General features: G+C 45.2%; 1 protein-coding gene across 4 annotated transcripts in view; it reads right to left on the bottom strand.

Annotated features, from left to right (window-relative positions):
- The window catches only part of woc (zinc finger protein without children), a 132,174-nt gene that overhangs the window by 16,033 nt on the left and 90,968 nt on the right, over positions 1 to 25,173 (bottom strand). For all 4 annotated transcript variants that reach the window (XM_075697114.1, XM_075697115.1, XM_075697118.1 and 1 more), the window contains exons 14-16: positions 17,847 to 18,010; positions 16,826 to 17,048; positions 12,693 to 12,815 (exon numbers count right to left, since the gene is read on the bottom strand). In XM_075697114.1, coding sequence (XP_075553229.1) covers positions 12,693 to 12,815; positions 16,826 to 17,048; positions 17,847 to 18,010 — 510 coding nt within the window. The remainder of the gene's footprint in view (positions 1 to 12,692; positions 12,816 to 16,825; positions 17,049 to 17,846; positions 18,011 to 25,173) is intronic.

The raw sequence follows: 25,173 nt of genomic DNA, 5'->3' as shown, positions 1-25,173 counted from the left end.
AAGAAGTATGACTGTTTGCTTAGCCTCAGGCTAGATATATCTTTTTTTTTCCACAACATTGTGCCTAATCCAAAGTGTGATGGACCAATGAATGCATGAACTGATCAGTTAACAACATCAGATCATTTGCTAGAGCATAAATGCTGCCTTCAGTAAATAAAGTATAAAGAATAAGAGATCAGGCAAATATGTTGTACAGTGCTTGTAAGTGGTCCTCAAAACAAAGCATATCTACATTTTCGAAGATTTTCTAAGCATGTGGGCCATCATCTTGAAAATGGGGTGTACAGACAGTTGTGAACTAGTACTTTCATATCTTTTCACAAAAATGAAACATGTATAGCAATGAAGCCTGTACAGCCACACCCAACGAAGCAGGTAAGCCACAGGGAAAACACTTCTTGACAGGTGGAAGCAAAGGAAATCAGTGGATGAATTAAAGACACAGAAAGAGAGCTAAAACTAACTTGCTTTACTTCAGCCACTGTCTCGCTTTGTTTGTGCCAGTTTTCTCAATATGAATCATCGTAAAAGGTGCACACTGCCAATGAAAAGGTATACCTGTGAAGGCTCAGCAGATAATCATTTTCAAGCCATAAAGACCTTTTGTACATCTGTGATAGGAGTTTGGACTATTTGAATGGCGCGGCCGAATGCGCGTGACTGCTGTGGGGCGGCGACGGATGAAGAGGAAGAAAAGGGCCTGTGTCTGGGCTGAGGCAGCAGCCATGCGAACTGCCTGAGCTGCCTGGGCTGGCCTTCCGTGCCGAACGAGCCAAGCAGTTCGTCCACCCAAGGCCAGTGTTCCTGGGTGTGCTGGCAGAACAGGCTGGGCGGTCCTTGGGCTTTAACCGGCCTGCTCCACTTCTGGGCGAGCATCCGATGCTGGCGTGTTCCGGTGCAGCTAAGCCTTCCAAACGGACTACCCTGTGGCGGGCAGATGTCCCGACACAGCTGTTATGCGAGTGGCTCGTCGTGTGCCGGGAATCCACCCCGGCCTCCAGCCCCTTTGCCACCCGCTGCTCCTGATTCATCGTTGCGTCTCTTCGTGCCGCAGCTGACGCAGTCACACGCACGTGACTGCGTGTGATACCGACACGCAGTCAGACGCCTTCCTCCATGGACACTGTGCTTAACTACTTAAGCAACAGACACTCGTGAAGTGAACCGTATGTGTTATCGTGTATGTTACCCTAGTCCTGTCCCCGTGTCATTAAAGCCTCTCTGTGTTCATTGTGCCATCCCTGTGTGTTTGAGGCCTGGGCCCACATCATACTATCACAACATCCAAGCAATTAGTCCTCTGCAGGGGCTGCAGAACCTAGGGAGCATTGAGAGCAAGCACCCTCACAGATTCCATTGCAGGGAAACATTGCCTGCTCCCAGCCCCAAGGGCCGACCCCCAGCCCCCTCTAATACAGGAAAATAAGCCTTGGTTTCACAATAACAAACCAAAGCTTGTGTAGATCAAGCGACAAACCAAAGCTTGTGTAGATGAAGTGAGCCTCGGTTTCTGCCCCCACAACCACAATACTTCCAGATTCAGTTTACGGTTGAACCCACTTATAACGATATTCAAGTGTCACAAAAATTCCGTTGTTATAACCAGGAAATGTTATAACCGGGTTGCGTGAAAAAAAAATAATAAAAATGGGGGATGGCAGAGCTGTTCTGCCATAACTATAATAGCGAGGAGGCCACTTCTCCCCACCACCTTCCTCCATCCGGCTTCTGATTGTGTTGACTCGTTTAAATGTTTAACTCTACTTCCTGCACGCTCCAGTCGTGTGTTGTTAACAAGCCACAGCCGTCGGCGTTCCAGAATGGCACTGCTATAAGAACTGCAAAGAGGACAGGCAGCAAGTGACATACAAGCTCTGCCAAGGCATCGCTTTGGTGGCCCCTGCAGGGCCTCCCACGGGGACAATGTTGAGGCAGCCTGCCCTACCACATCAGCGCTGCCGTCACTGTTGCAAGCACGTTCGCGACGCTCACCTCATTGGTTAGAAGCACTTCATTTCCAAATCTATAGCCTAGCGCTTTCTTTTCATCGGCAACGGCGTGCATTGCCAATGATCAGCAGGCAAATCAGCCATCTTCCATTTCGGCGGCGAGGCAAATGAGAATGAGAAAAGATGTGGCCAGGAATGATTTCGACGCACAAACAAAGACAAGCACGAGCGACTTACTCTATTAGCAAATTGCCCAGAATCAGGGCCTAGCAAGCAATCTGGGAGCAGTGCCGGCAGCATTGTCAGTGCAGTAGGTGCAGTCCATTCGTGTTTCCGTCCGAAAGTGGCAAGGCATAGACCTATGGGTGCAGCCCATTCGTGTTCGGAGGGATGGAAGGGCAATGAGAGAGATGCTTGCGAGGCTGGCGATGTAGAGAAGCCCGTGGCGGCAGTTGGGGTGGCAGGCTATTGTGCAGTGGCTCGCATTTCACTTTTTCATTCTTCTTTTCAAGGATTTAGAATTCCGTTACCTTTCAGCATCGATACCTTACAGCCAGACTTCATCGTTATAACCAATAATGTAGCATGGGGGCATTGTAGTAAGCGAGTTATTTCCCCATAGAAAACATACAGAAGTTGACGGTGCAGCAGCTTCTCACTGTTATAGCCGGTATCGTAAGTAGGTTTGACTGTATTTCATCAAAGGTGACAATACAACAGTCACAACAGAGATGCTCTGGGGTGAAAGCAAAAAGCCATTAAGGCCTAATAAGGCTTTCACCCCTTTTAACACATACAGTGCAGCCCACTTATAACGATATCGAGAAAGACAAAAAATATGATCGTTATAACTGATGATCGCTATATCTGGACTGCAGTTAAAGAAATAAAAAGAAAACAACGCGGCACATACCTTTGCAGCCCCGAACTCGAATTTGCTACTTGCTCTAAAGAATAGATGATGTAGAAAGTAGGCTGTGAAAAACAAACTTTATTTCTAGCTCCAATGACCGTGTCAAGGGTTAGGCCCGCCGAAATAGTATGAAATCTGCACTTGCTTTTGCGGCGGCTTCAGCTTCCCAACCGCGGTGTGCATGGATTCCAGCTGCTGCTCGAACACTGGCGGCAATCCTTTAGCATGCATAAAATCAATTAAGGAGTTGATCGACGACAGTGCACTTTGCGTGGACATCGTGGTCAGGGTCAAGGAACCACTGTCAATCACGTTGTCACTGTAGCTGCTGCCGTCGCCACCGTCGCATAACTTTGCTGTCTGTCGAGACAGCACATCTTCGGCGATCACCTCGACAGTGACCTCATCACAGAACGAGGCAGCACTGTCTGCAGTCAAAAACTCCGTCGATGCACCACCTGTGTCACCAGTAGGAACGAGCTCCCAGAGCTCGGTTATGTCGGCGGCTTCCACTGTGTTGGTCTCAGTGGGTTGGGGAAGTTCGTCCCGACGCACAAAGCCCACCTTTTCGAAGCAGTTGTATATGGTTCACTGCTTTACTTCATACCATGCACCATAAACGAAGCGCATGGCTTTAAAAAGGCTGATCTTCAGGTCAGGGGGCCCGTCTGCATGACACGACGTGCCAGGAGCTGCGCGGTCAATGGCTAAAATTAGCCACTCCAGCATGCGCCGCCGATACAGGACTTTAAAGTTGGCGATTACGCCGGCGTCTAACGGCTGAAGGCCTGCCATAGTATTCGGAGGCAGAAACATCAATTCGACAGATGTTGGCTTCGGGTTAACGCTGTGTGCGCTACAGTTGTCAAGTAGCCAACACTACTTTTCTTCCTTGGCCTTCAATTAAACTGTCGAACTTGAGCAGCCATTCTTCGAACAGGTCGCGGGTCATCCACGCCTTCTTATTGCTGCGATAGCGAACCAGGATGTGCTGATTCTTACAGCACGTTGAGCTTCTTTGATCGCCCGATCATGAAAGGCTAGAGACGATGGCTCCCGTCCATGCTAACGCACAGCAACACGGTCACCCTAAGTTTTGAGTGCTTCCCGTCGGGGCATTGATCTCCTTTAAGAGCGTGAGTCTTCGACGGCAACATTTGAAAAAACAGAGCAGTTTCATCGCAATTATATATGTCCTTCTCCGCGTAGCACTCCAGCACGCAGGGCAGCTTTGTCTGCAGCCACTGCTGCTTTGCCTCTGTGTCCAAAGACGCCGCTTCCCCTACCACGTTTTTGTAAACGATTCCGTGCCGCTCTTTAAAGCGCTGAATAAAGCCTCCCCCAGGCTCAAAATTTGGGCGTCCCAGAAGAAAAGAAGTTTTTCGCTTTGGTGGCAAGTATTGGCCCACTAATAGGCACATTGTGCGCGTGGGTTGTGATGAACCATTGGTAAAGCGCCTCTTCAACATCGGCGTACAAAGGGTCTCTAACCCTTTTCCGCTGATCGGCATGGCCGCTGATAGCTCCTGCCTTCACAATCGCAGTGCTCCCGGCTTTCAAGATGGTTGATATCGTCGACTGGGCGAGCTCATACTTCTTCACGAGGGCGCTCACCTTGAAGCCGCGTCGAGAGCCCTGCAAAATATCCATCTTCATGTCAAGCGACACAGCTTTACGCTTTGTTGGCGCCATCTTCGAACTGGGTTGTACCATTGGTTGCACGCTGCTTCGGTGGCATCAGCCTGCTATCGCGAGAGAGAGAGACTGAGTGCGGGACGGGCGCCACGTCACCGCTTTGCTTGTCGCTTTTTTTTTATGCGAAGCATACTAGCCGCACAACCACGCTCTTCCTTGCTGCGCCGCGCATGGCCGCGTAGCTACCATATGACGTCATAACAGCTGCAAAGCGGACGCTTAAGCTTCGCCTTCAAGAGTGGAACGCAACAGCGTTCCCGTCGACCCGCCAAGGGGTGTAAGACAATGGGCTACGGCGCAGCAACTACGCGCCCCGCATCGGACGCGGTGAGCGTCGAGCAACGCAGCGTTCGGCGCGACAACGAAATGTGCGCCTGAGCAAGCGACGCACGCCTGAGCCGACGCCGACGACACTGGCTTTTCTGCGACACAAGCTCCTTAACGCTGTCGCGTTAAAATAAAGGCTAGTATGCTTCGCATCCTGGGCTTAACCTTAGCTAAGCCACAGCCATTTTTTCTTTCTCTCTCTTTCGGAGCGACTGTGGCCGACACGCATGAAGCAGCTAGCGTCATCTTGTGGCGCGCTGCGCCTACTCAAGTACTCTCCAGTGCGCGGGCGGCACGGGACGTGCAGGCTGGTAATGGCGGCAGATACAAACTTACGGAGGTAAACATCGCCTTGTCTCGACATCGTTCGTTTCAGGGAACTAAGCAACGCAAATGTTGCGATTATTTTGCACGGAAAAAGTAATCCGGACGGCAAAATTTTGATCGTTATATCCGATATGCGGTGAATAACCTATTGTTATAAATAGTTTTTTTCCCCATAGACCTAATGCATAAAATGACACTCTCGTGTCGACCCATCATTATAACCGATATATCGTTATATGTGGTATTGTTATAAGTGGACTGCACTGTATCAGCAGCAACGGAGGAGTTCATGAAAATCATGGGTCATATACAATTTCAAACATATTAGTGAGTGCATCCAATATCTAGTGCACTTTAAACACACGTAAATTGTACGCGAAATGGAAGAAAAAAAAAGAAGGATGTTTGTAGAAAAGAATGAAATTATGGATTTATTGTGGAACAGTGTATAGAGTTAGTGGCAGTAAATAGCTCATCATTTGGCGAACATAGTTGGTACGTGAGGAAGGGGATTTCTCAAGCATCAGTGGCTAGTATGCTGCATGGGCATGTGTATAGTGTTAAATGTGCTAGCTCAATCAGAAAAGAATCATCCTTTTTTCACCAAGCATGATATTGCTTCAATAAAAAGGAATTATAAATTTCAGGCATTGGTTGTAAATTAAGGGAATCGAAAATGGGTTTAGCGTGTGCATCACATGGAACACCAGTAATTATAAACACAGCTTTTTTCTGCAGTTTATATATCCTAGCAAAGTTCTTTTCTGTTGTGGTGCTCCATACCAGATCCCAATAACTCAGTGTAGATAAAAAAAAAAAGAATTATATACGAGGCGTTTAATTCCTTGCAACAAAAGAAAACACAGATGCCGATAAGACACCTACGGTATGAGAAAGTTTAGCGTAAAAAAGTTCAGCCTGGTTGCTCCACAGCATATTATTAGCAATTACTCCCAAAGTTTTCACCAGAGGTTCAATTTTAATAGTTTCTGAGCCAATCGTTAGGGCTACATTGCTGTTTACGGCCTAATTTTTGGGACGAAAGGGACAGATATTGTTTTGGAGGCATTCATAATTAACGAATTGCTTATGCTCCATGTGTTCAGTAATTTCAATACACTGCTTGCTCTGTTTACAAGTTTATACAGATCACAGTGCTTAAAAAATAAGCTTGTATCATCTGTGTAAATAATAAAAGTTGTATCTTTATCAACGCTTACTAAATCATTAACGTAACGATCTTAAAAATTCACCAATGATTACGATAATCCCTAATGCAAAATTTAAGCACAGCTCTATACGTTGAACTCTCATTAAAACGAACTCAGTTAAACCAAATTCTCGGTTATAACGAATAACAAGGGAACGTTTGCTTGGTTTTCCATAGACTCAATGAAAAAAAAAGTCCACTTAAAACGAACCGTCTCAGACATACTCTTCGGTTAAGACGAACATTCGAAGTGAGCGCGACCAGTACTGATCCTGGAAGCTAGGGTGCCCCGATGCGCTGCGCTCGGGGGCATGTGAATCGAGGCACCCTGCTTGAGGCCTGCGGCGCACATCGCCCTTGGACAGAGCCGAGAACAAGAGGAAAAACTAAAATAAAATATCGTATTTACTCGCATAATGATCGCACTCGCGTAATGATCGCACCCCTGAATTTGGTCGTCAAAATTCGCTTTTTTTTATTTCCCGTGTAATGATCGCACCCCGAACTTGCCGCAGCGATATGTCGGGTGCCATGTCTAGCTAATAATGATCGAGCTTACCATCTGTCGAATGCTACGCGAACGACCCTTGAAGACAAGCCAAGTGGTCTGCACGCACCAAACATTCTTAAGTAGATGCCTCATTTCATTACTTTCATCACTTTCCGCACTTCCATTACAAAAAGAGGTACAACCAAACTTGCCTTTATTATGGGTAGGCTTCATAATGGTTATGGTCAACAAAAACAAAAAAGGCGCCTTTTGATTATTTTCATCTGCACACGTCAGCACGCAACAAATCGCGCGTGGCAATGACAGTAGCCACGTTTACACTGATACGTTAAAAGTGTACCCTATTCATACGCCGACGCTTGTAACACGGCTAAGATATTCGGCCGCCCTTAGCAGAAACGTGCCGTGTTAGGATAGTAGTGAAGACAGATACCGCAGTTTCCGCAGCACGCCGGCCATGCGTTTCTGTCACTGGCAGCTAAGCGCGCCCATCTGTTTCTGTCCCCTCAAAGTGGACATGGCTACGTTATTGCCGCAAACTTGCCGATATTAACGATATTATCCATCACTGATACGGAAGAAACTGTTTCAATGCACGTAATGTACTCACGAGAAGAAAAAAAAAATCGCGTTCGGCTTGCTGCGCCGGCCGCCATTTTTGTTTTGTTGTCCCGCACACGCATCCCGTACCAAACGCGGGACGAAAAAAAAGTTCTTTTTTTTTTTTTCGCAGGAAATTTAACCAGCGTAGTGATCGCACCCCTGAATTTGCGTCAATTTTTCTGACAAAAAAGTGCGATCATTATGTGAGTTAATACCGTATAGGCAAATCCCATGCACTGTGGGAATCGATGTAAGCGAAGCTTTGTCTGCTCTTTGCGTTCACTGATGTTATTTGGCAGTGATATATCGACGGCATACGATAGACGTGATGGGATGTGAAATGTTACCTTGCCTGCTCCGCTTTTGTTTGTTGTTTTTGCTCCACTCGACGCTTTATGCGAGCCTTCGTCTCGTCAGCACCAAGTGCACGCATCGGCACCATTCTGGGTTGTAGCATTGTAGCTCACAAAACTGCCTCCTATCTCTCTGTCCCTCTCTATCTATTCCCTCGCTAACATTTCCCCACCTCTTCCCTCTACTGTCGTTGCTGTTTCGGATGAGCCTGGAGGCAAGTGCGGCAGCTCCTGCAAAGCATTTGTGAGGGGCCACGCATAGTCAGGTGTCCAGAGTGCATTGTGCAGATGCGACGCAGCACAAATCTTGACACGAGCTTCTCTGGTCATCCTTCTTTTGTGCCACACTCCTGTCATGTAATAATGCGATAGCGTTAAGGACCCCGTGTCACAGAAAATCCAGTGTCAACGCCGCAGGCGTCGCTTGGCGAATAATCATTCTGAACCACAACTGTGCAGGCCCTCCACGTGGCGCATACCATGTCTTAGATTCATTACAAAGTTTTCCTCGGAATTTTGAGTACGACAGCTCATAAACAAATTTCATGAAACAGAATACGAACAGCGCATGCCTTTTATGTTTTTGTGACATGGCCATGTCTCAACCACGTCCCGACGTGGCCGGCGTTAGCGGCATGCCGGACAGCATGCCGCTAACGACGACATACATACATAGCCGCAACAGCCCACAGCAGCAGCAGCAGTGGGAAAGTCGAAGAAAAAGGCAAAAAAAGCTGCGCTTTAAATGTTTCAGTGACGTTTCATTTTGTGAACGCGGCTGATGCAAAAGTGTATGGGTGCTATAGTGCACACGGAGCTATCGGCCCTCAGTGCACCTAGATGCCTACACTGTCTGCATCGCAGATGGTGTTCAATACAGGGCTTGCGCGGCCACGTCATATGCAGCAGCTGCCGGAGTAGAACTCCCCCTTGTAAACATTCACTTACTAACAAAATTAACAAGCATGGACACATCAAACTCGATGACCGCGGAAATTTCTCTGTCAAAACGCTGCCGTGAGAAATCGTGGCAGCAGCAGCGAGTGAAGTGACCTCCGTGCTGTCTATCACTTCAACGCAAACTGCGCGGTGAGAACACAATGAACGCAAAGCTACAAGCCATCGGCCCACTTAGACTGTTCCCCCTAAGCAGATCGCTTTCAAATAAAGCACGCACGGCTGTGCACGGCCAAAGTACAATGCCCCCCCTCCCTCCCTTCCCCTGGTGCCATGCGCACAACGGAAGAAGGCGCACTTCCCCACCGCCATTTCCTCCTTTGCGCACGTGAGATTGAGCCACCATCGTCGGCTCACCGTCGCACGCTTTCACTCCCACACACAGCGTACAGCTCATGAGGACGATGTTATCACGAGGCAAACCCAGTACGTCCGTATCGCAAACAAAACCTGTAACAACTGGCAGAGGAGGTCAACACACCGCACCTCCGCCTACCTTCCTCCTCCGTGACACTTTGCCTCGTTTCTCGTTCCCCACTTTGCTCAATGTCACCTAGGCTTTCCTCTAGGTGGCGTTGCTTTGCCATATGCTCAGCGCACTCCTTCGTATTTCCACTAGCTCGGAGCCTGCCCCGATGACCTGTAAGGTGGCAGATGCCTGCTTGCACTCCCTAGTGAACTTTTTCCAGCATCATGAAGGCGCAGAAGGATTTTCAAGGTCATTAGGTGAGATGACGTCATTTGTGGCCACTCGCTGGTTTGCACAGAAGCGACAAACATCCGTCATGGACTCAATGAAACCAAGCAACAGTACCACTAGGAGACAGTTTTCTATGAAGCTCAGCTAAATAAATGCTTTTTAAGTCATTTTTCCACCGTTGCAAGTCTACTTCATTTACCATTAAGAAGTAAAATATTTGGATGCACCTGGCCATGTCAATTATTATTCTGCTAAGATGACCTTCTGATAAGACAAACAACTTTTCACGGTCCCTTGGAGTTCATCTTAAAGGGAGTCTACTGTACATGTTTTTGTTTCGCGATATATTGGCTGGCATGGAAAGTGTAGTGTGATTACCTCGCTAATCGAGAGATCGTGAGAGGCAAGCGCGTGGTGATACGTGGGCACGATTAACAGCGGCCGCCGCAGAAAGACCTCCACTCATGCAGTGCTTTCTTTCTACATATGGTATCGGTCGGCGCACTCACTGCACTCACTGCATGCCATCAACGAACAGTTGATGGCGCACTACTCTGGCGCCATCTTGTAGCGGCAGTCGACACAAGCCCGTCTTGCGCGGCACTACGGTTTTCTCCTCATTCCTTTCGCCATACTCTCCTTTTCCGCTAGCCTCCTCTTTTCGCTGTTGCTGTCTTTCATCACCTGCTGCGCTTCACATTCCCTCTTTCATCCTACACTGTGCTCGTTGCTCAGTTACGCCGAGGGAGGCGAGGGACACTGAGGCACACAAACGCTCAAAGTGGAAACGGACACCTAACAGCTACGCTCTAAAAGTAGCGGGCCCAGGATGCTGCCTTGTGGCACGCCATGTGATAATTATTTAAAACTAGATGTGTAGCTGTTAATTTCAACTTTTTGCTGCCGGTACTGCAAATAGGATTTTATGAGAGTCAGGAAGTTACCCCAGAATCCATCGTGGTCCAGTTCTTTAATTAATGCAATGTGGTTAATTCGATCGAATGCTTTTGAGAAGTAAAAAAAAATTCTAAGGGCATATATTTCCTTTCTGAATGCATCAAATATGATTTGTTTTTGCAATAGTAGACCAGTTTCTGCTGAACGCTGCATTGTGAAACCAAATCGAAAAGGTGTCATAGGGTGGTGCTTGGTTAAGAATGACACCATTCTTTTACGTGTTCTTTTTTTAATTACTTTAGAAAATACAAGCAGAATTGAAATAGGTCTGTAATTTGATGTTATTTTTGTGCCACCCTTGAAAATAATGCAAACATTCCCTATCTGAAAACGCCTAGGAAAAAAATGCTTAATGAGAAGATTAAATCAATGATATACTCTAAAACAGGGGCTGCAATGTGAATAGCATGTTTGATTGGCCGAATTTCTAGGCCATCCGTGTCACCACACCTGCTGTTCCTTAGGGACAGAAAATCAGCCGTAACGTCCTTTGTAGTGACCAGAATGAGAAATGCACTTTCACTAATATGTGTGCCCACGAATCGCACAAAATTATGTTAATGTGGGCTCTCTCCAATGGAGGTAAAGAATTTATGAAAGGCCCCGGCAAGGTCATCACCAGTAAGGGTTCGTTCGTCTATGGTAATTTTAGTCAGGTATGTGCTGCCGTCTGAGCATGGATTAAGCAACCTGTTTAACCTTTTCCAGGCGGCTTCAGATGTTTTGGTTCCTTCAAGGTCAAACAGATTACTGAAATATTTAAGTTCGCTTTCCCTTAAGAGAGAATTTGTAGTATTTCTGTGTTTTCAGAATGTCTCAAAGTCTCCTTTTTCCTTGTTCCTAGATTTTAAAAAGTGCTCGTAAAGTGCATTTTTACTTTTTATAAATTTGAATCACTCTGAAGTAATCCAATGTTTCTTTGCCTTGTGTGAGTGCTTTTTTATTTTGCCCGGAAAGCACTTGTTATAGGCTTCCTGAGCCTCTGATCCTCGAGTCTACAGGCTGTTACGATCGGTCAGCGGGGGTAGCGACTTTCTAACCTCTGCTGCCCCACTGCGACAAATCGCTTCGGGAAGCTAACAATGCGTCACCCTTGGACAGACATGCGGTCCCCGCAAGGCGAGACACGTTTGGCGGACCAAGTATTGTTTGCTGGTTCACTGTTGCCTTCACGGACCAAAGGGAGCAAGAAAACTCCTGGAAAAGGGTGTTCTAAGGCATTCCCTCATGGACTCCAGTAACCGCCACGGTCGTTTGACAGGCATTCCAGCTAACTGCAGGGTCATCCCAGGAACCAAGATGTGCCAGCTTATGTAAAGCGTGGCAATCCCCTTCTACGAAGCACTCCTCCTTCCTGTGTGTTCAGTGAAAAAAAGTACGGTAGTGATTGTGTGAACCCTCACCCTCAACGCAAGTCCTTCATCGACTTTGGGTGCTCTGAATGGATGAAGGGGGGGGGGATGCGGCAGACTTCCCTCGCCTAGGGACCAAGGGAGGACAGAGGGGACTTAAGCGAACGATTGGGGCTCCTTGGTGGGCTTCACTTCAGTCATGCTAGACAGATGAGATGTAACGTTCTCCACTCTTCATGTAGATATTGTAAATAAACCCAGTACTCCTCGTTCTCGATGAGAACACATTTCTCTTTTCAACCATGTCCATAGCATGGATGAGTCGGACGACGGCATGGGCCAACCTACCCTTTGTTACATGCCCGACTCCAACTCTTAAAAGGCATAGCTTTACATGGCTGTGCCACCTGACAAAAAGCATGATGGCGCATGGTACAGTCTTTATACCGTAGGGAAGTGGGTCTTTGCCTATTGTGGACACAGAGATAAAACTGGAACAGTGCCTCATACCATAATTTTTGAAAATATAGCTATGAAAATTAGCTTTAGTTTTAGCTCATGAGTAGAAACTTGTATACAGAACGCAATCCCTCCTGAGTGTGCTCAATTGTCTGTGAAGTAGCAATTCCAGTTTTCCAAAAAGAAGGCATCTGTAGATACCACTTAACTACCATTTACACATTAACCACATATCCACATATCACTGAGCATCACTTTGTAATGTCATAAAACTGAGTGGCATTATCCCTTTGTGCTGATATCCAACCTAGTCAATACGTGCTAAACAAGAAGGCCAGACCCATTTGATTCAAAGGTGGCCTTCAGGCCTACTCACAATGTCCACTTAGGTCATGAGCTTGGCTGAAAATGCCATGGAAGCAGCCGGTGAACATTTCATACTGAGGATCAGCAAAGATGTTATCTTGGCGCCCTTGCTCATGTAGGTACTGTTGTATTCCTGCAAAAGATAAAAAATACAATGTTTAGCATCTACAGATGTACAGATGAGCAGCACCCAGCTTGCAAGGCTAAATATCCTGTATGCAGCCAAACCAACACAACTACAACAAGGCCCCTTCAATACATTTCTCACAGGACTGCAGCAGTATGATGTAGCCAGGGAACATGCTATTATGCAAACAAAGCCATCCGCATCACAGGTACCAGGCTCAGCAACATTATACCCATCAAAAACGTATTGAGGAGCATTGTATTAGCAAGAATCAACTGCAACATGCAGAGTTAAATTCATGAGTGCAGATAGTTTAGCCCACTCATAGAAAATCCATTCACAGTGAGACAGCAGTTATAGCAACAAATGTGCCACTTCTTGTTGCCATCTATATATATTCAATGTAATATGGCTATGGCTCCAGAACGGCAAACAGCAAAATACAGTGGAGCCTCAGGACAATATCTGCTATGCCAGAATCTCATACAACTGAATAGTTTATGGGACCTAATTTCAAATTTCCATAGATTCAGTGCACTTCTGTTGCGCTTAAAGGTTGATAAAGCTCCTGAAGTCCCTTCATGTTCAGCTCAAAGATGCTACTGAAAAAAAAAATCATTTCTAGAAGAGGTATGAAAATTGAGCCAATTAGAGTTTTTCACGCAGATTTCAAAGATGTCATTAGTTTTTGTCTTGCTGCTACATTTCTTGAATTATGTCCTACACAACAGAAAAATACAGTGATCTTTGCGGGCACATTCTTTTGTATTAAATTTTCACAAAAAGCATTGCGCTGTAGCTTATTTAGCTCTTTGTAGACTGCAAAGTGCTGATATCTATCTTAACAGCATGTACAATCAGTGGAACTAAGCAAGAAATGATTGGTACTCTTCAAATTTTTTTCACAATTCCATGAGAATAACCTAGTGCCCTTATAATTATCCTATACTAATGAAATTTGGCGTACATACACTTCAATATATGTAGAATGCTGATGTCTACTTGAAATTGCAATCTCTCTCAGTACTAGTTGCAAAAGTCTATGGTTATATTTCTTGGGGTCGTGAAAAAAAATTTTTTAAAGCATCCCACTTTTTTTTTTCATAGTTCTAGTAATTGTAAATGCTGTTTGGATAGATATCATCGCTTTGCGGTCTACAAAGAGCTAAATAAGCTAATGCACGACGTTTTTTGTGAAAATCTTACACACAAGGAAGTGCATACAAAGATCACCATATTTTGCAGTAGGGCATAACTAAAAGAACATAGCAGCTACAAAAAAAGTAATGACATATTTTATATTTACATAACAAACACTACAAAATGGCAGTATTTTTAAATCTCTTGTATGAAAAAAATTTTTTTTTCAAGTAGCATCTCCCCTTAAACACTGTCCACCGCACAGCAGATATAGTGAAGAAAAATACTGCAGTAGCTGAGAAATCTGTCAACAAAGAAGCTCTGAAACATTTGGCCAATGCTTAGTGAAACGCAACCAAGCCGCAGCTGTTGCCAGGCCCCAGAACGCATCTGCATCACCCCTTAGGAGGAAGAAGATAGACAACACTCTTGCAGACACTTGCCGTAAGTGATTGATTTCTCTACAATGTCGCGTTTCACAAGCCTTGGCCACTGGATTGAGAGAGAAATGCACTGTCTCTTACAAGTGTGCAATTATGAACCAAGTTTATGTCACTGCACAAGCTGATAGCAGCGTGACGAAATTCACTAATGAGGCCAATGTTTTGAAGTATAGCTTGGAATGTAGAAAGTTAATTTTGCTTATAATACTGTCACCTTAGACAACTTGTAGATGAATGAATTCAGGAAGATTTTTGGGGGGCTTTAAGAAAAATAACTTGTGATAATGCCTTGGACATTTTATGCAATGGCAATAATATTCCTCGTGCTACACATTTGCCTTCCGTGCAATCTTTGCGAGTTTCTCTGTCGACAAACCCTCTAACATAATGATATGGCTTGAACTCTAGTGGCAGTAGAGCACAGCAACTGTGACCACAAACGTGACAGCGAAGAAGAGGGTCGTGCCGGCACTGTATCTTGAAAGAGACCTGTGATGTGGACAAAGTGTGCGCCCGTGCGGGCCTCTTCTTCAAAGTGATTTGCTATGTGGACAAAGTGCGCCCAGTGCCAACACCTTCGTATGTGCTGTGCTTTCGACGTTCAGTTCGCGTTTAAGCAAGAAAGAGCACGAAGGTCAGTTCGCTCGCTGGTGCTGCCGTGCTTATCTTGCGTAATTTATGATCGCAATCGGTGCTTCACCTTTCGGGCGAAACTGCGACTTTTTGATAATTTTTTTCATTTTGGACGTTTGTCACTCACTCTTTGCAATAAAGTTGTTAGACATCGCGACAAAAGTTTCAGAAGTGAGGCATTTCGGATATTACGGACTTCAAATAAAAAGGATGTTTCTTGTCAGATTATCAGGGTCCGTTGTAACGAGAGTCAACAGTAATAATATTGCAGTACATTTTTTCTGGCCTGCTGTACCGGCAAAATTAATTATTAGGGGCCCTTGCATGCACACCACCTTTATATTGTGAAGTTCTCGCGATACATCAGTGGTGCTGAAGTGGCTTTCCCTTTAAGCCTCGAATTATGTCTGTTCCTTGGAACTGTTGCTGCTGTATTTACTAATTTTTCAGAAACATGCCGTACTGCCGCATGCCGTGCTGCAAGTCAAGCACCAAGAAAACGCTTGGTCTAAGCTTTCACAAGTTCTCAGTGGATGAAACTCTCCAGGAAACGTAGCTTAAAACATTATCCAGGAAAAATTTATTTCCCAATGACAAGTCCACCAGTAGCGCCATCTGCTCACTACAGTTCTTGGGCACCGACTCCTGTTGGGAACCCGCCGTGGTTGCTCAGTGGCTATGGTGTTGGGCTGCTGAGCACGAGGTTGCGGGATTGAATCCCTGCCACGGCGGCTGCATTTCGATGGGGGCGAAATGCGAAAACAACTGTGCACTTAGATTTAGGTGCACATTAAAGAACCCCAGGTGGTCGAAATTTCCGGAGTCCTCCACTACGGCGTGCCTCATAATCAGAAAGTGGTTTTGGCATGTAAAGCCCCATAATTAATTAATTAATCCTGTTGGGAGTCGGCCAAGACATGGCCGCCTGAAGTGGACCACTGTCCCCCGTGTTTTTCCTGGCTACCAGAGCTATATGTAGTCACAGATACTAAAACAACAAAAACAAAAACGGCAAAAGTTGGTAGTGGGAACGATCACTGTGTGCAGTTCCTATAACGAAGAGCTGCCCTCCTTTTTACTTGCCAGGCAAAAGAACACACATCAGTGACTTCTTCAATAGTTACAAACAAATTAAGCCCCTACTGTCAAACATTGGCGCAGTCGTTACAGATAGAGCAACTTACCACAAAAAATTACTGAATAAGCCACTAAGCCGGAAAGTTCTGCGCATTTGAAGAGAGCACCACGAGTGCGCAGGGGCTATGAGTTTGCCATTGCAAGTGAATTATTGTATGCTTTGTGAATGTGTAAAGCTGGCAATTTCACCATAAATACAAACATGGCATGCAAGTATGTACATACAGATTTCTCAGAAAGTTGCTGAAAGACGCTGTCTGTCCGTGGCTGTCAACTCACGTAAGCAGCTTGATGCTTCGTGCAGGAAGTCTGCCTCTTGATGAACAAAATGAAATAAACATCAGCAGCTCAGCATGCACAGATACAAGACTGCAGCTTGCTTCAGACAGCATCATCCCGACAAAGGCAGGAGCGCAAAGAAGAAAAAAAATACCGACAGGGGCGATTTGTACTGTTGTGTGCCTTTTAGTTAAGCAGAACTTTTCGCGGTTTCTTAGTTATAGAGCAATCATCTAGCGCACAGCCATAGCAAGGGAGTCAAGGGGTCGGAGGCACGCGCAGCATTGTCGTGATGCTCCTTTCCGCAATTACGCCCCTCCATCTGAATGGGACGGCCGTAGCAACCAGGCGTGCGCCGATCCAGGCGGCCATGGTCACGCTTACCAAGGCACTGGAGGTAGATGCAGCATGGGGAGGGAGTCGTGCCATCACGCAGCCGCACTTCCTTGATGAAGAGGCAAAGGGCGTAGTTGAGCTCCTCAGGAGTCATGCCCAGCAGGTTTGTCTTGAAGAGCTTGAGCTGCCGCTTGCCTGAGAGGGAACTTTTCTCAAGCTCGGCATTCTTTTTCTGCACCCAATCCTGCCAGGCTTTCACAGCTGCGGCTGACTGCACATAGCCAGAAGGGAGCAAGGATAAACTACACCCCCTATGGCACTATTCTTGGTATACAATACGTTTGGCATAAAATGTTCAACAGCACAAGTAAAAAAGCTTACTTTCATTGGCCTTGTCTATCAACAAAGTGCAAGGCCAGTGTTTGACTCTCAAGATTACCAGTATGCTTATTTGTTTATTTATATTACCCTCAGGGCCAAGAAGCGCGTTACAGAGGGGCCGGTACAATAAAGAATAAAAATACAACACATTCAAATAATTATGGGTATTCAGAGTGATAAACTCAAAATATAGTCAATTATCATAGTCTCTAAAAATGATGCATCCTCGATGCAGGCGAGTGCCAAATAGATTATCTGCTTCCCTAGTGCCGACCCAGTTATTCATCAGGTTTGTCAGGCAACCAACACATTCACTGCCATTGACTGGCATAGTGGATATGCTGCTGTGGGGCATTCTAATGGTTGCTGCTAGAACTTGGGAGAAGTGCTGTACCAGCAAAGTCCACACTTAGCGTTTGGATTCAATAAAGTTGGGAATACTCAACACTGTGAATTAGAACGGCAGGTGCGATCAACATTGACAATCACTATGAACTAACACTGGTGTCAAGGGCTGCAACAGCAGCAAAATAAGGCAAACAACATGAGGCTGCCCAACAGGCCGCAAAAATTAATGAACTTAAGAACTATGCGCCCCTGCTAGTACACATTTCTGCCCTCTAAGCTTTAACAACAGCAGGCGAAATCATAACAACAACGCTAGAAAAGTCACATCATATATGCTTACATCCAATGACTCGTGGGTTTTCACTGCCTCTGCTGTAACTGGGATGCAGTCAGATGTCTCCATTTCATCCTCTGACGTTCGCATCTTTTTATTTGAGAGATCCACATCAGCTTCATCAGATGCGGCCCTTTTCTCAGGCTTCCCACAAGAGGGTTCATCTGAAGCTAAAGAAGCAAAAGTCGATCAAACTTTGTGTTTCTCCAAGAATGCACTCACAGCAAAATATTTTTCATTGTGTTACAAAAAAAAAAATCAGGCATGTACAGAAGAAACTATGCAGACAGAAGCAGAAACAAATCTATACAAAAGAAATTATTATATAAATATTATGGGGTAGCTTATAATATTCACATCATCCAAAATTTGTGCCATCGCAGTCAACTGAAGTTCACAGAGAGGCAGCAGAAAGGTATTCATTCAAAATTATATGTGATTGAAAAGGCCTAGCACACCCCTGACTAATGTTTTTGACATGGCGTAGGCCACAAAAATGCCTGCGTAATCAGGCAGTCTAAAATTTGAAAAGTAATGAGAGAGAGAAAAAACAGTAATTGTTGTTCAGTGTCGTCAGCGCAGAAAGCATCAATACACTTCTGCACAATGAGGTACTAGAGTGTGGCAGCACTGTATTTACTGAAATCTGACGCACACCATTTTTGGCAAGAAAATGGGTTCGAAAATTGCCTGTGTGTTACATACGAAATAAAAACCGCGCCTGCGGTGTCGGCAACAACCTGCCTTCAGAGCCATCAGAGGCAGCATCACTGCCGTCACAAAAATGGTGACGGAGCGTTTTCGGAAAGGTTGCTATTGGTTCATTTTGTGCTCAGCTACTATCTAGAGTGTTATTTGTGGCCCATCACTTTCGCAAAATTTAGCACTGCTCAGCACCAAACATATCGGCATAATCAGCTGCCAGCATTTCTGACGCTATGCCAAGCTTGCTATATGCAAACAATGCCAGGAATGCTCTCAGCCGCATAGTTCTACAAGTACAATGCAGTCTCTCATTAAGTGGTAGAAGTATCTAAAATTATCGCTTGAGAATAACACCCTTGCATGCTTTATATCTATGGCTAATCATTGAGAAATGGTGATGTGCTGCTTTCATTATGAAAGCTAATTAAAGGGACACTAAAGGCAAATGTTGAGTCTAGTTAAAGTGATAGAGTAGTGTTCGAGAATGTCTAAGATATCGATATTATCGCGAATATACCTTTAGTAATCAAGAAACTGAGGTAAATGCAGCTTATAATTAGAGACCCCCCCGGGACATTCAAGTACTACCTCAATGACAAAGGTGCTCCTCATAATAATTATGTCACTATAACTCAACCACTCATAATAAAAAAATAATTCTATTGCATTATAAGACGAAAGAAACTGCTACTTGTCAGGTTCTATTTGATCTTTAGAAAAAAGGAACACATTGACTCTTGAACTGCTGACAACAAAGTGGGCAATCAAAGGGTTTAATTTTCTCCACTTTGTGCTGCCTGCACTTTCGCGTTTCAGTACTTTCGTTACAGTGTTGGGCTGCACTAGTTTCGTGGCTTGCGAAACTCATACAAATTGCAAGCAGCCCAGAATGCTACATCTATGTGATGTTGTGGGATTCCCAAACGACCCATGCCACTGGCAATCACAAGCAGCTGCAGCGGCAAATCCAACACTCTACCGTGGCTCAGTTTCTCCACGGCCACGCATTTGCATTTTGCACAGAAAGTCGTATCACCATCTGTTAGGTGCCGTTTTACTCACCAATGGCAGTAAAGGGCGGTGACGGCATATGCAATGTCACCACTCCCAGCTCGGGCACAGGCGATTTGAATTAAGCTAAAGGTATGCGAACCCTTCAGATGCAATTTTCTCATAAAGCAGTCTTTTCTTGACACGGAACAAGCGCTGTGAGGTTCCTGCAATGGTATTTTAACAGTCCACATCAACTTTAGTGTCCCTTTAAAGCTTTTATTTCATCTCTGTAGGTAATATCTGCATTTCTCGTTTTTTCTGGTCGCAAACGTGTGGTCAGGAGGGAGCCAAACACGGTCGACAATTTCAATCCAGATTGAACTCAACTGCGATCAAATGGGGCCTGTGACACTGGTATTCAGGTGCACTCAGGTTCACTTTTATTTTCTTATTTTAACGGGCTCCTCACCAGGTTTGGCCATTTTGAGCTAACAAGCGCAGAGCATACATTGCACGATAATGATCATGTCTGCAAAGTATTACATCGCTATGCGCTGCGGAAAGATGTGAAATTTCAAACAGAACACCATTTTCCTTCTCCTCGCGGCCGCCGCACTCCAAGCCAGACGGTGACGTAGTCGTGCCCCTGCGCCTACGTAGTCGTGTCCACAGTGTGATGTCGCTTGTGGTGACCCGTGACTTCGAGAATTATTCAAGACAACATCTGTTATCTGTGCGATCTGTTGCTTGAATTGATGAATTGACGTTTAGAGAAATAATAAAACACACAAACGGAATGTCTGGGTGTTTTCTGTTTTACTTTGCACCAAAGCAAGACAGATGTACTTCCGCTTTGTCTGCTTGTTCCCACGGTCATGTGGTCACGTGCGCAGGTACCGAAACTATGCCATTTTCTACCGTGTTCCAGCGTGTGATCATGCTCTGCGATTCGCTTGTTCTGCCTCGGTATTCGTGTAGCACTGAATTATACCGCTAGTCACGTTTCCTTGTGCACGGTGCTCAAAATCGTGCACTGCGCGAATGAGACAACACCCCGTGCGCGATGACGTAGGCGGAAGTGTGTAGCACCAAAAAAAGAAGAAGAAGCAAGGAGAAAGAAAAAAAAAGGCGGTGCCTGTGACGTATGCGTCACGAAATCTTTAAGGTCCGGTATGGGAGAACGCAGGGAAGGAATTTCGCTTGCGTAGGCTAGATAGGGCGAGTGTAGAGAGCGTCATGCTTCACAGTGGCCCGCCTGCTGAAATCATGGGTTCGCGGCACTGAAATATTTCTATCTCGACTATTAATGAGCTGATTTGAAAAATTTTTGTGGCAAAACGCTCCCTAGAGGACACATAACAACTTCCAGCATATAACCAATATTCGCTATGGGGCCTGGTGAGGGGCCCTTTAAGCCCACGGAAAGTGGGCGCGTGTTAGATTCGGGGGCACATCAAGAATCTGATAAATGCGGAATATAATTACATTTCACTGTAGCCAACCATTTCACAATTTCCTTCTGCATAGTTGAAAAATTTGCACAGCTTGTATCACTGACTGTACATAGCCAGTGGTTTAGGTCACACTGCAAAACATTATTTGGGTAGTTTCTGCCAAAATGCTTCTCTATTCCGCTCAGTAAGTGCACAAACAAACTCCCTAGAAGGCTGTCTGCAGTTGATCTCTGGTTGAAATTACACAAACACGTGTGAGCCTCAGTGCTGGCTTGATTGCTACCGCAGCTTTAAAAGTGCCGTGTGGTGAGACCTAGCCTTCTTGCCAAGGTTGAATGCAACTTTTGAATACAACAGTGCAAAATATTGCCTGTACTATCAGTGAAGCTTGAATTCTCACATATCTTTGCTGTGGGTTAGGCTGCATATAACTTTCTAAGTGAACACGGTAACTCAACTAACTTTTTTTTCTGAGCTTTGCTAAACTAGATGGTGAAGAAGTTAATAAAAGATGAGATGCGGTGACGACCAAGGCCTCTTCATTATTAGTTTAGTGGTGAAGCGGTGCCCAGACATCTGCGATGTCGCCTCAGCCATCAAACTGAGGATGTGGACAACAATGCGAGCTGGGACAACCTTATCTACTATACAGTAGAATCTCATTGATACAATCCTGTTCTGTACGATTTCCCGGCACCAATGTTCACAATTGAGAATAGAGAATATGGCTTAAACAGTCACGCTTCTTTTTTACCGGTTAATATATTCCTGGAAATAACGATCTTTCTGCACCAACGCTCAGCAAATCGCCAAACTGTGGACATAGAATACATTTTCCAGCCATGAAAATGCTCTATGCCCACACGATCGCGATTGAGAGTAGTAGGCACTTGCCATGCTAGCTTCTCTGCAGTACTCGCTCATCTGTATCGCGTGAAAATTGCGGAATGCACTCAGTTTTCTCTTCCAGTGCCAGCAAATCTCCTTGCAGGTCGTTGCATGTCGCATTCACAGCTGTCGCCCCCAACCCTATTGCAATAAGCGTCTTCACCTATCTGTTTGACAGCGTGTGGCATAGTGCCGTTGGAAGCATATACTGCACGCTTTTTATAGGCAATAGCCCAAACGCACGGCCCCTCCCTGCTCCAGGCGGTGCGAAGTGAGCATCATGGCTCACTCTGATGGCACTGTATCACTCATCAGCTCAATTTCCTTTCAGTTTCCCTTTGCTGGCTCAGGGAAACTGAAAACTGAAACTAAAACAATAAGGAAATGACCAAGTGCGTCTCGGGTTGCACAGGCCCAGCAACCGGATGCGCATCGGTGTTTCATGCTGCAACAAATCTCGCCGAGGAGGCACATCAAAATTTCCCACCAATATTTTTCCTACTTGAAGACACTGCTGACTGAGGCCTAATTCGAGGAGTGTGAACGCAAGCTATCCAAACCCACAAAAACTACAACGTACATCTTGGGCTGCCCCAGCTCGGCACGCACCGGTCTTTCATACAGCAAAAGTTCACGCAATGCTTTGCATTACGTAGATGTCGGCTACATTTTCCCTCTTACTACATCCTTCCTCAAATATTTTTCCAAAATGTATGAACGAGGTTCTGCTGTATTTGTGACAATGCACATGGCCTGAAGTGCCGCATAAGGCATTTTGTGTTATCTAAAATTTGATGCGCAGTCAAATAGCACATACATTTGGAAGCTGTGAAATTGAACTGATGTGCTTTCCTAAACATCCTCAAATGTCACAGCATGCCTAAGAATGGCCAGATTATACAGTGTTTAAGTTCCTGTATGATGCCATTCACTACAGCTATGATGGTTGTTGTCACTAGCATGGATTTACATGGTGCCCGTAAACTGGATTAATTATTGAGCATGTATCTGTTTCATTGGCATTACAATGTGGAGGTTTCTGCAGATCGATGCTTACAGAACGCAGTAAAATCAGATTGTGCAGTGTAGCAACTGCGGCATTGACAACGAATGGAAAACAAGAGATGTAGGAAAGGTCAGAGAAGGTGATTTGAACAGAATGGTGTTTCAAATAATCAGGCTGAGCCATGACCCTAAGGCACCAATGAGTGGTGACATAGGCGGAAGGTTTTCATTTTTCCCGGGGGGGGGGGGCTGACCAAATTTCTAAACCCCATATATAAAACATTTAATAACAGTTGCACACACACACACACACACACACACACACATATATATATATATATATATACCGCCAAGGTCTGTGAGTGGTGGTGCTGGCTAACACTGCCAGGGTTCAACTAGGACACATAAATACCTAAGAAAGTGGATGGGAAAACAGCGCCGCGGTAGCTCAATTGGTAGAGCGTCGCACGCGAAATGCGAAGGTTGTGGGTTTGGTTCCCACCTACAGCAAGTTGTTTTTTCATCCACTTTCATTTCCATTAATTTATCGTTTCCTTATTTCATTTATTAAGCACAAGTAATTTCCCCTTTGTCCTTGGTGTCAGTGTTTGTTGCCTTCTTAAGATATGACTATATATATATATATATATATATATATATATATATATATATATATATATGTATATATATAACCTTTAATAACAGTTGCACTTGAAGGAACTTTGCATGACCTCGAAGAATTGTTCACTGAAGTGATGGCCTTACATGAGTATTTACAAGACCTCATAGTAGGAGACGGTTCAATTTCACAGCCTGAGTCCTCTCGCACCACCAAGACTTTGGCGTCTCTCAATGGTGTACTCTTCCTTCATGTAATTGTCGTATACTACGTTATCACTAATACTGTTTTGCCCATCCGAAGAAACTGCAGGCTCTCTCTCTCCCTCCCTTTCTTTTCTGTGAGTCCGAGTATAAGTGCTACCGCACACGACTGCTGATGATTCTGATTTCAAATGAATCTGGCTTGGCCTCATTTTGGTTACTGAGTGAATTATAGAGGGTGTGCCAACTACCACGCAGCAAGACTTAAAAGAAAGGAGCAATTGTGTTACTCGAAGAAAACCTAGAGCATATTGCTTCCGGCACAGTGGAGTAGCGGCCAGTAAATATTTCGTTACTGAGACTTAATTAGGTAATTGCAATTACATAACTCGAGAAGTAGTGCCCTGATTATCATAGTGTCAATGAGGCATTTGTAGGCACCCCCAAATGACACCTAACTGCGGTGCTTTCAGCAACGTACTAATTGCGTAAAATTTTTTTCTGACTGGTAAAGAAACCCCGCGAAATATGAAAAATACCACATGACCACGCTCCCACCCGCAGCATAAAGCAATGCCCTAAAATAAGCTGACTGAAAGCAACTGCTTTGCCCGTCGCAAACGCGAAGAGGCCGCATCATCTTAATAATGGTACGGAAGGAGCACCAACATCAGGTTTCGCGGCATTGCAGCTATTCCTCCCTCTCATTTCTACGTCACACTTATTATACGTCTCTCAAGGCCGCATCACTTCTTCAAGGATACGTTCATGTAATGCTGTCCAGTCAGTGTGTGATCGAAGAAGATGGACCGAATATAGCATCGCTGTAAATTCCGAACCACACATTGAACGACCACTTGTTCTGGTGCCAAGTGTGCTTTACCCATTGTGGATTGGAGTCACTCCAATAGTATGCATTATGCAAATTCACCTGCCCGTTCTTGCAAAAATTGGCTTCATCTGTGCACATGATGCGGCTCAAGAAGTCCAGTGACTCATCGGATTTTGTGAAGACCCCATTAGAGAAATCTATATGATTCTGCAGGTCCCTATCTTCCGAGCATTGGTGATGGTTAAGGGGGTACGGGTGAAAGGCCGAGTCATTTAGAATCCTCCAAACTGATGACTTGGAAATTTGTACTTGGGAACATGCTAGCATGAGGGTTTGAGGCCATAAATGCTAGAACATCCGTGCGTAGGCTAGGACTCATAGATCGAATCTTACGTCGCTGTTTCCTGAAGCTGCCGGTTTGTCTCAGGTTTTAATAATTTCTGACCATAGTCGGTGCATTTTATCTACCGCCACACTTCCATGACTGATATATATTTGCTGCCTTCCTCTTGTTGCCATTTGCAGCTCCCAAGGCAAGGATCATGGTTTCCTTCTGCTCATTAGAGAAAGACACGGTGACTGGGATGAAACAAAACGCACCTTTGAAACCTTTGCACTGACATTGTCAATGTGC

The sequence above is a fragment of the Dermacentor variabilis genome, chromosome 6 (genome assembly GCF_050947875.1).
Source record: "Dermacentor variabilis isolate Ectoservices chromosome 6, ASM5094787v1, whole genome shotgun sequence".
NCBI classification, from domain to species: Eukaryota; Metazoa; Arthropoda; class Arachnida; order Ixodida; family Ixodidae; genus Dermacentor; species Dermacentor variabilis.
Note: the sequence above shows the minus strand (reverse complement) of the source record. Positions and strands in the feature narration are given on the sequence as shown.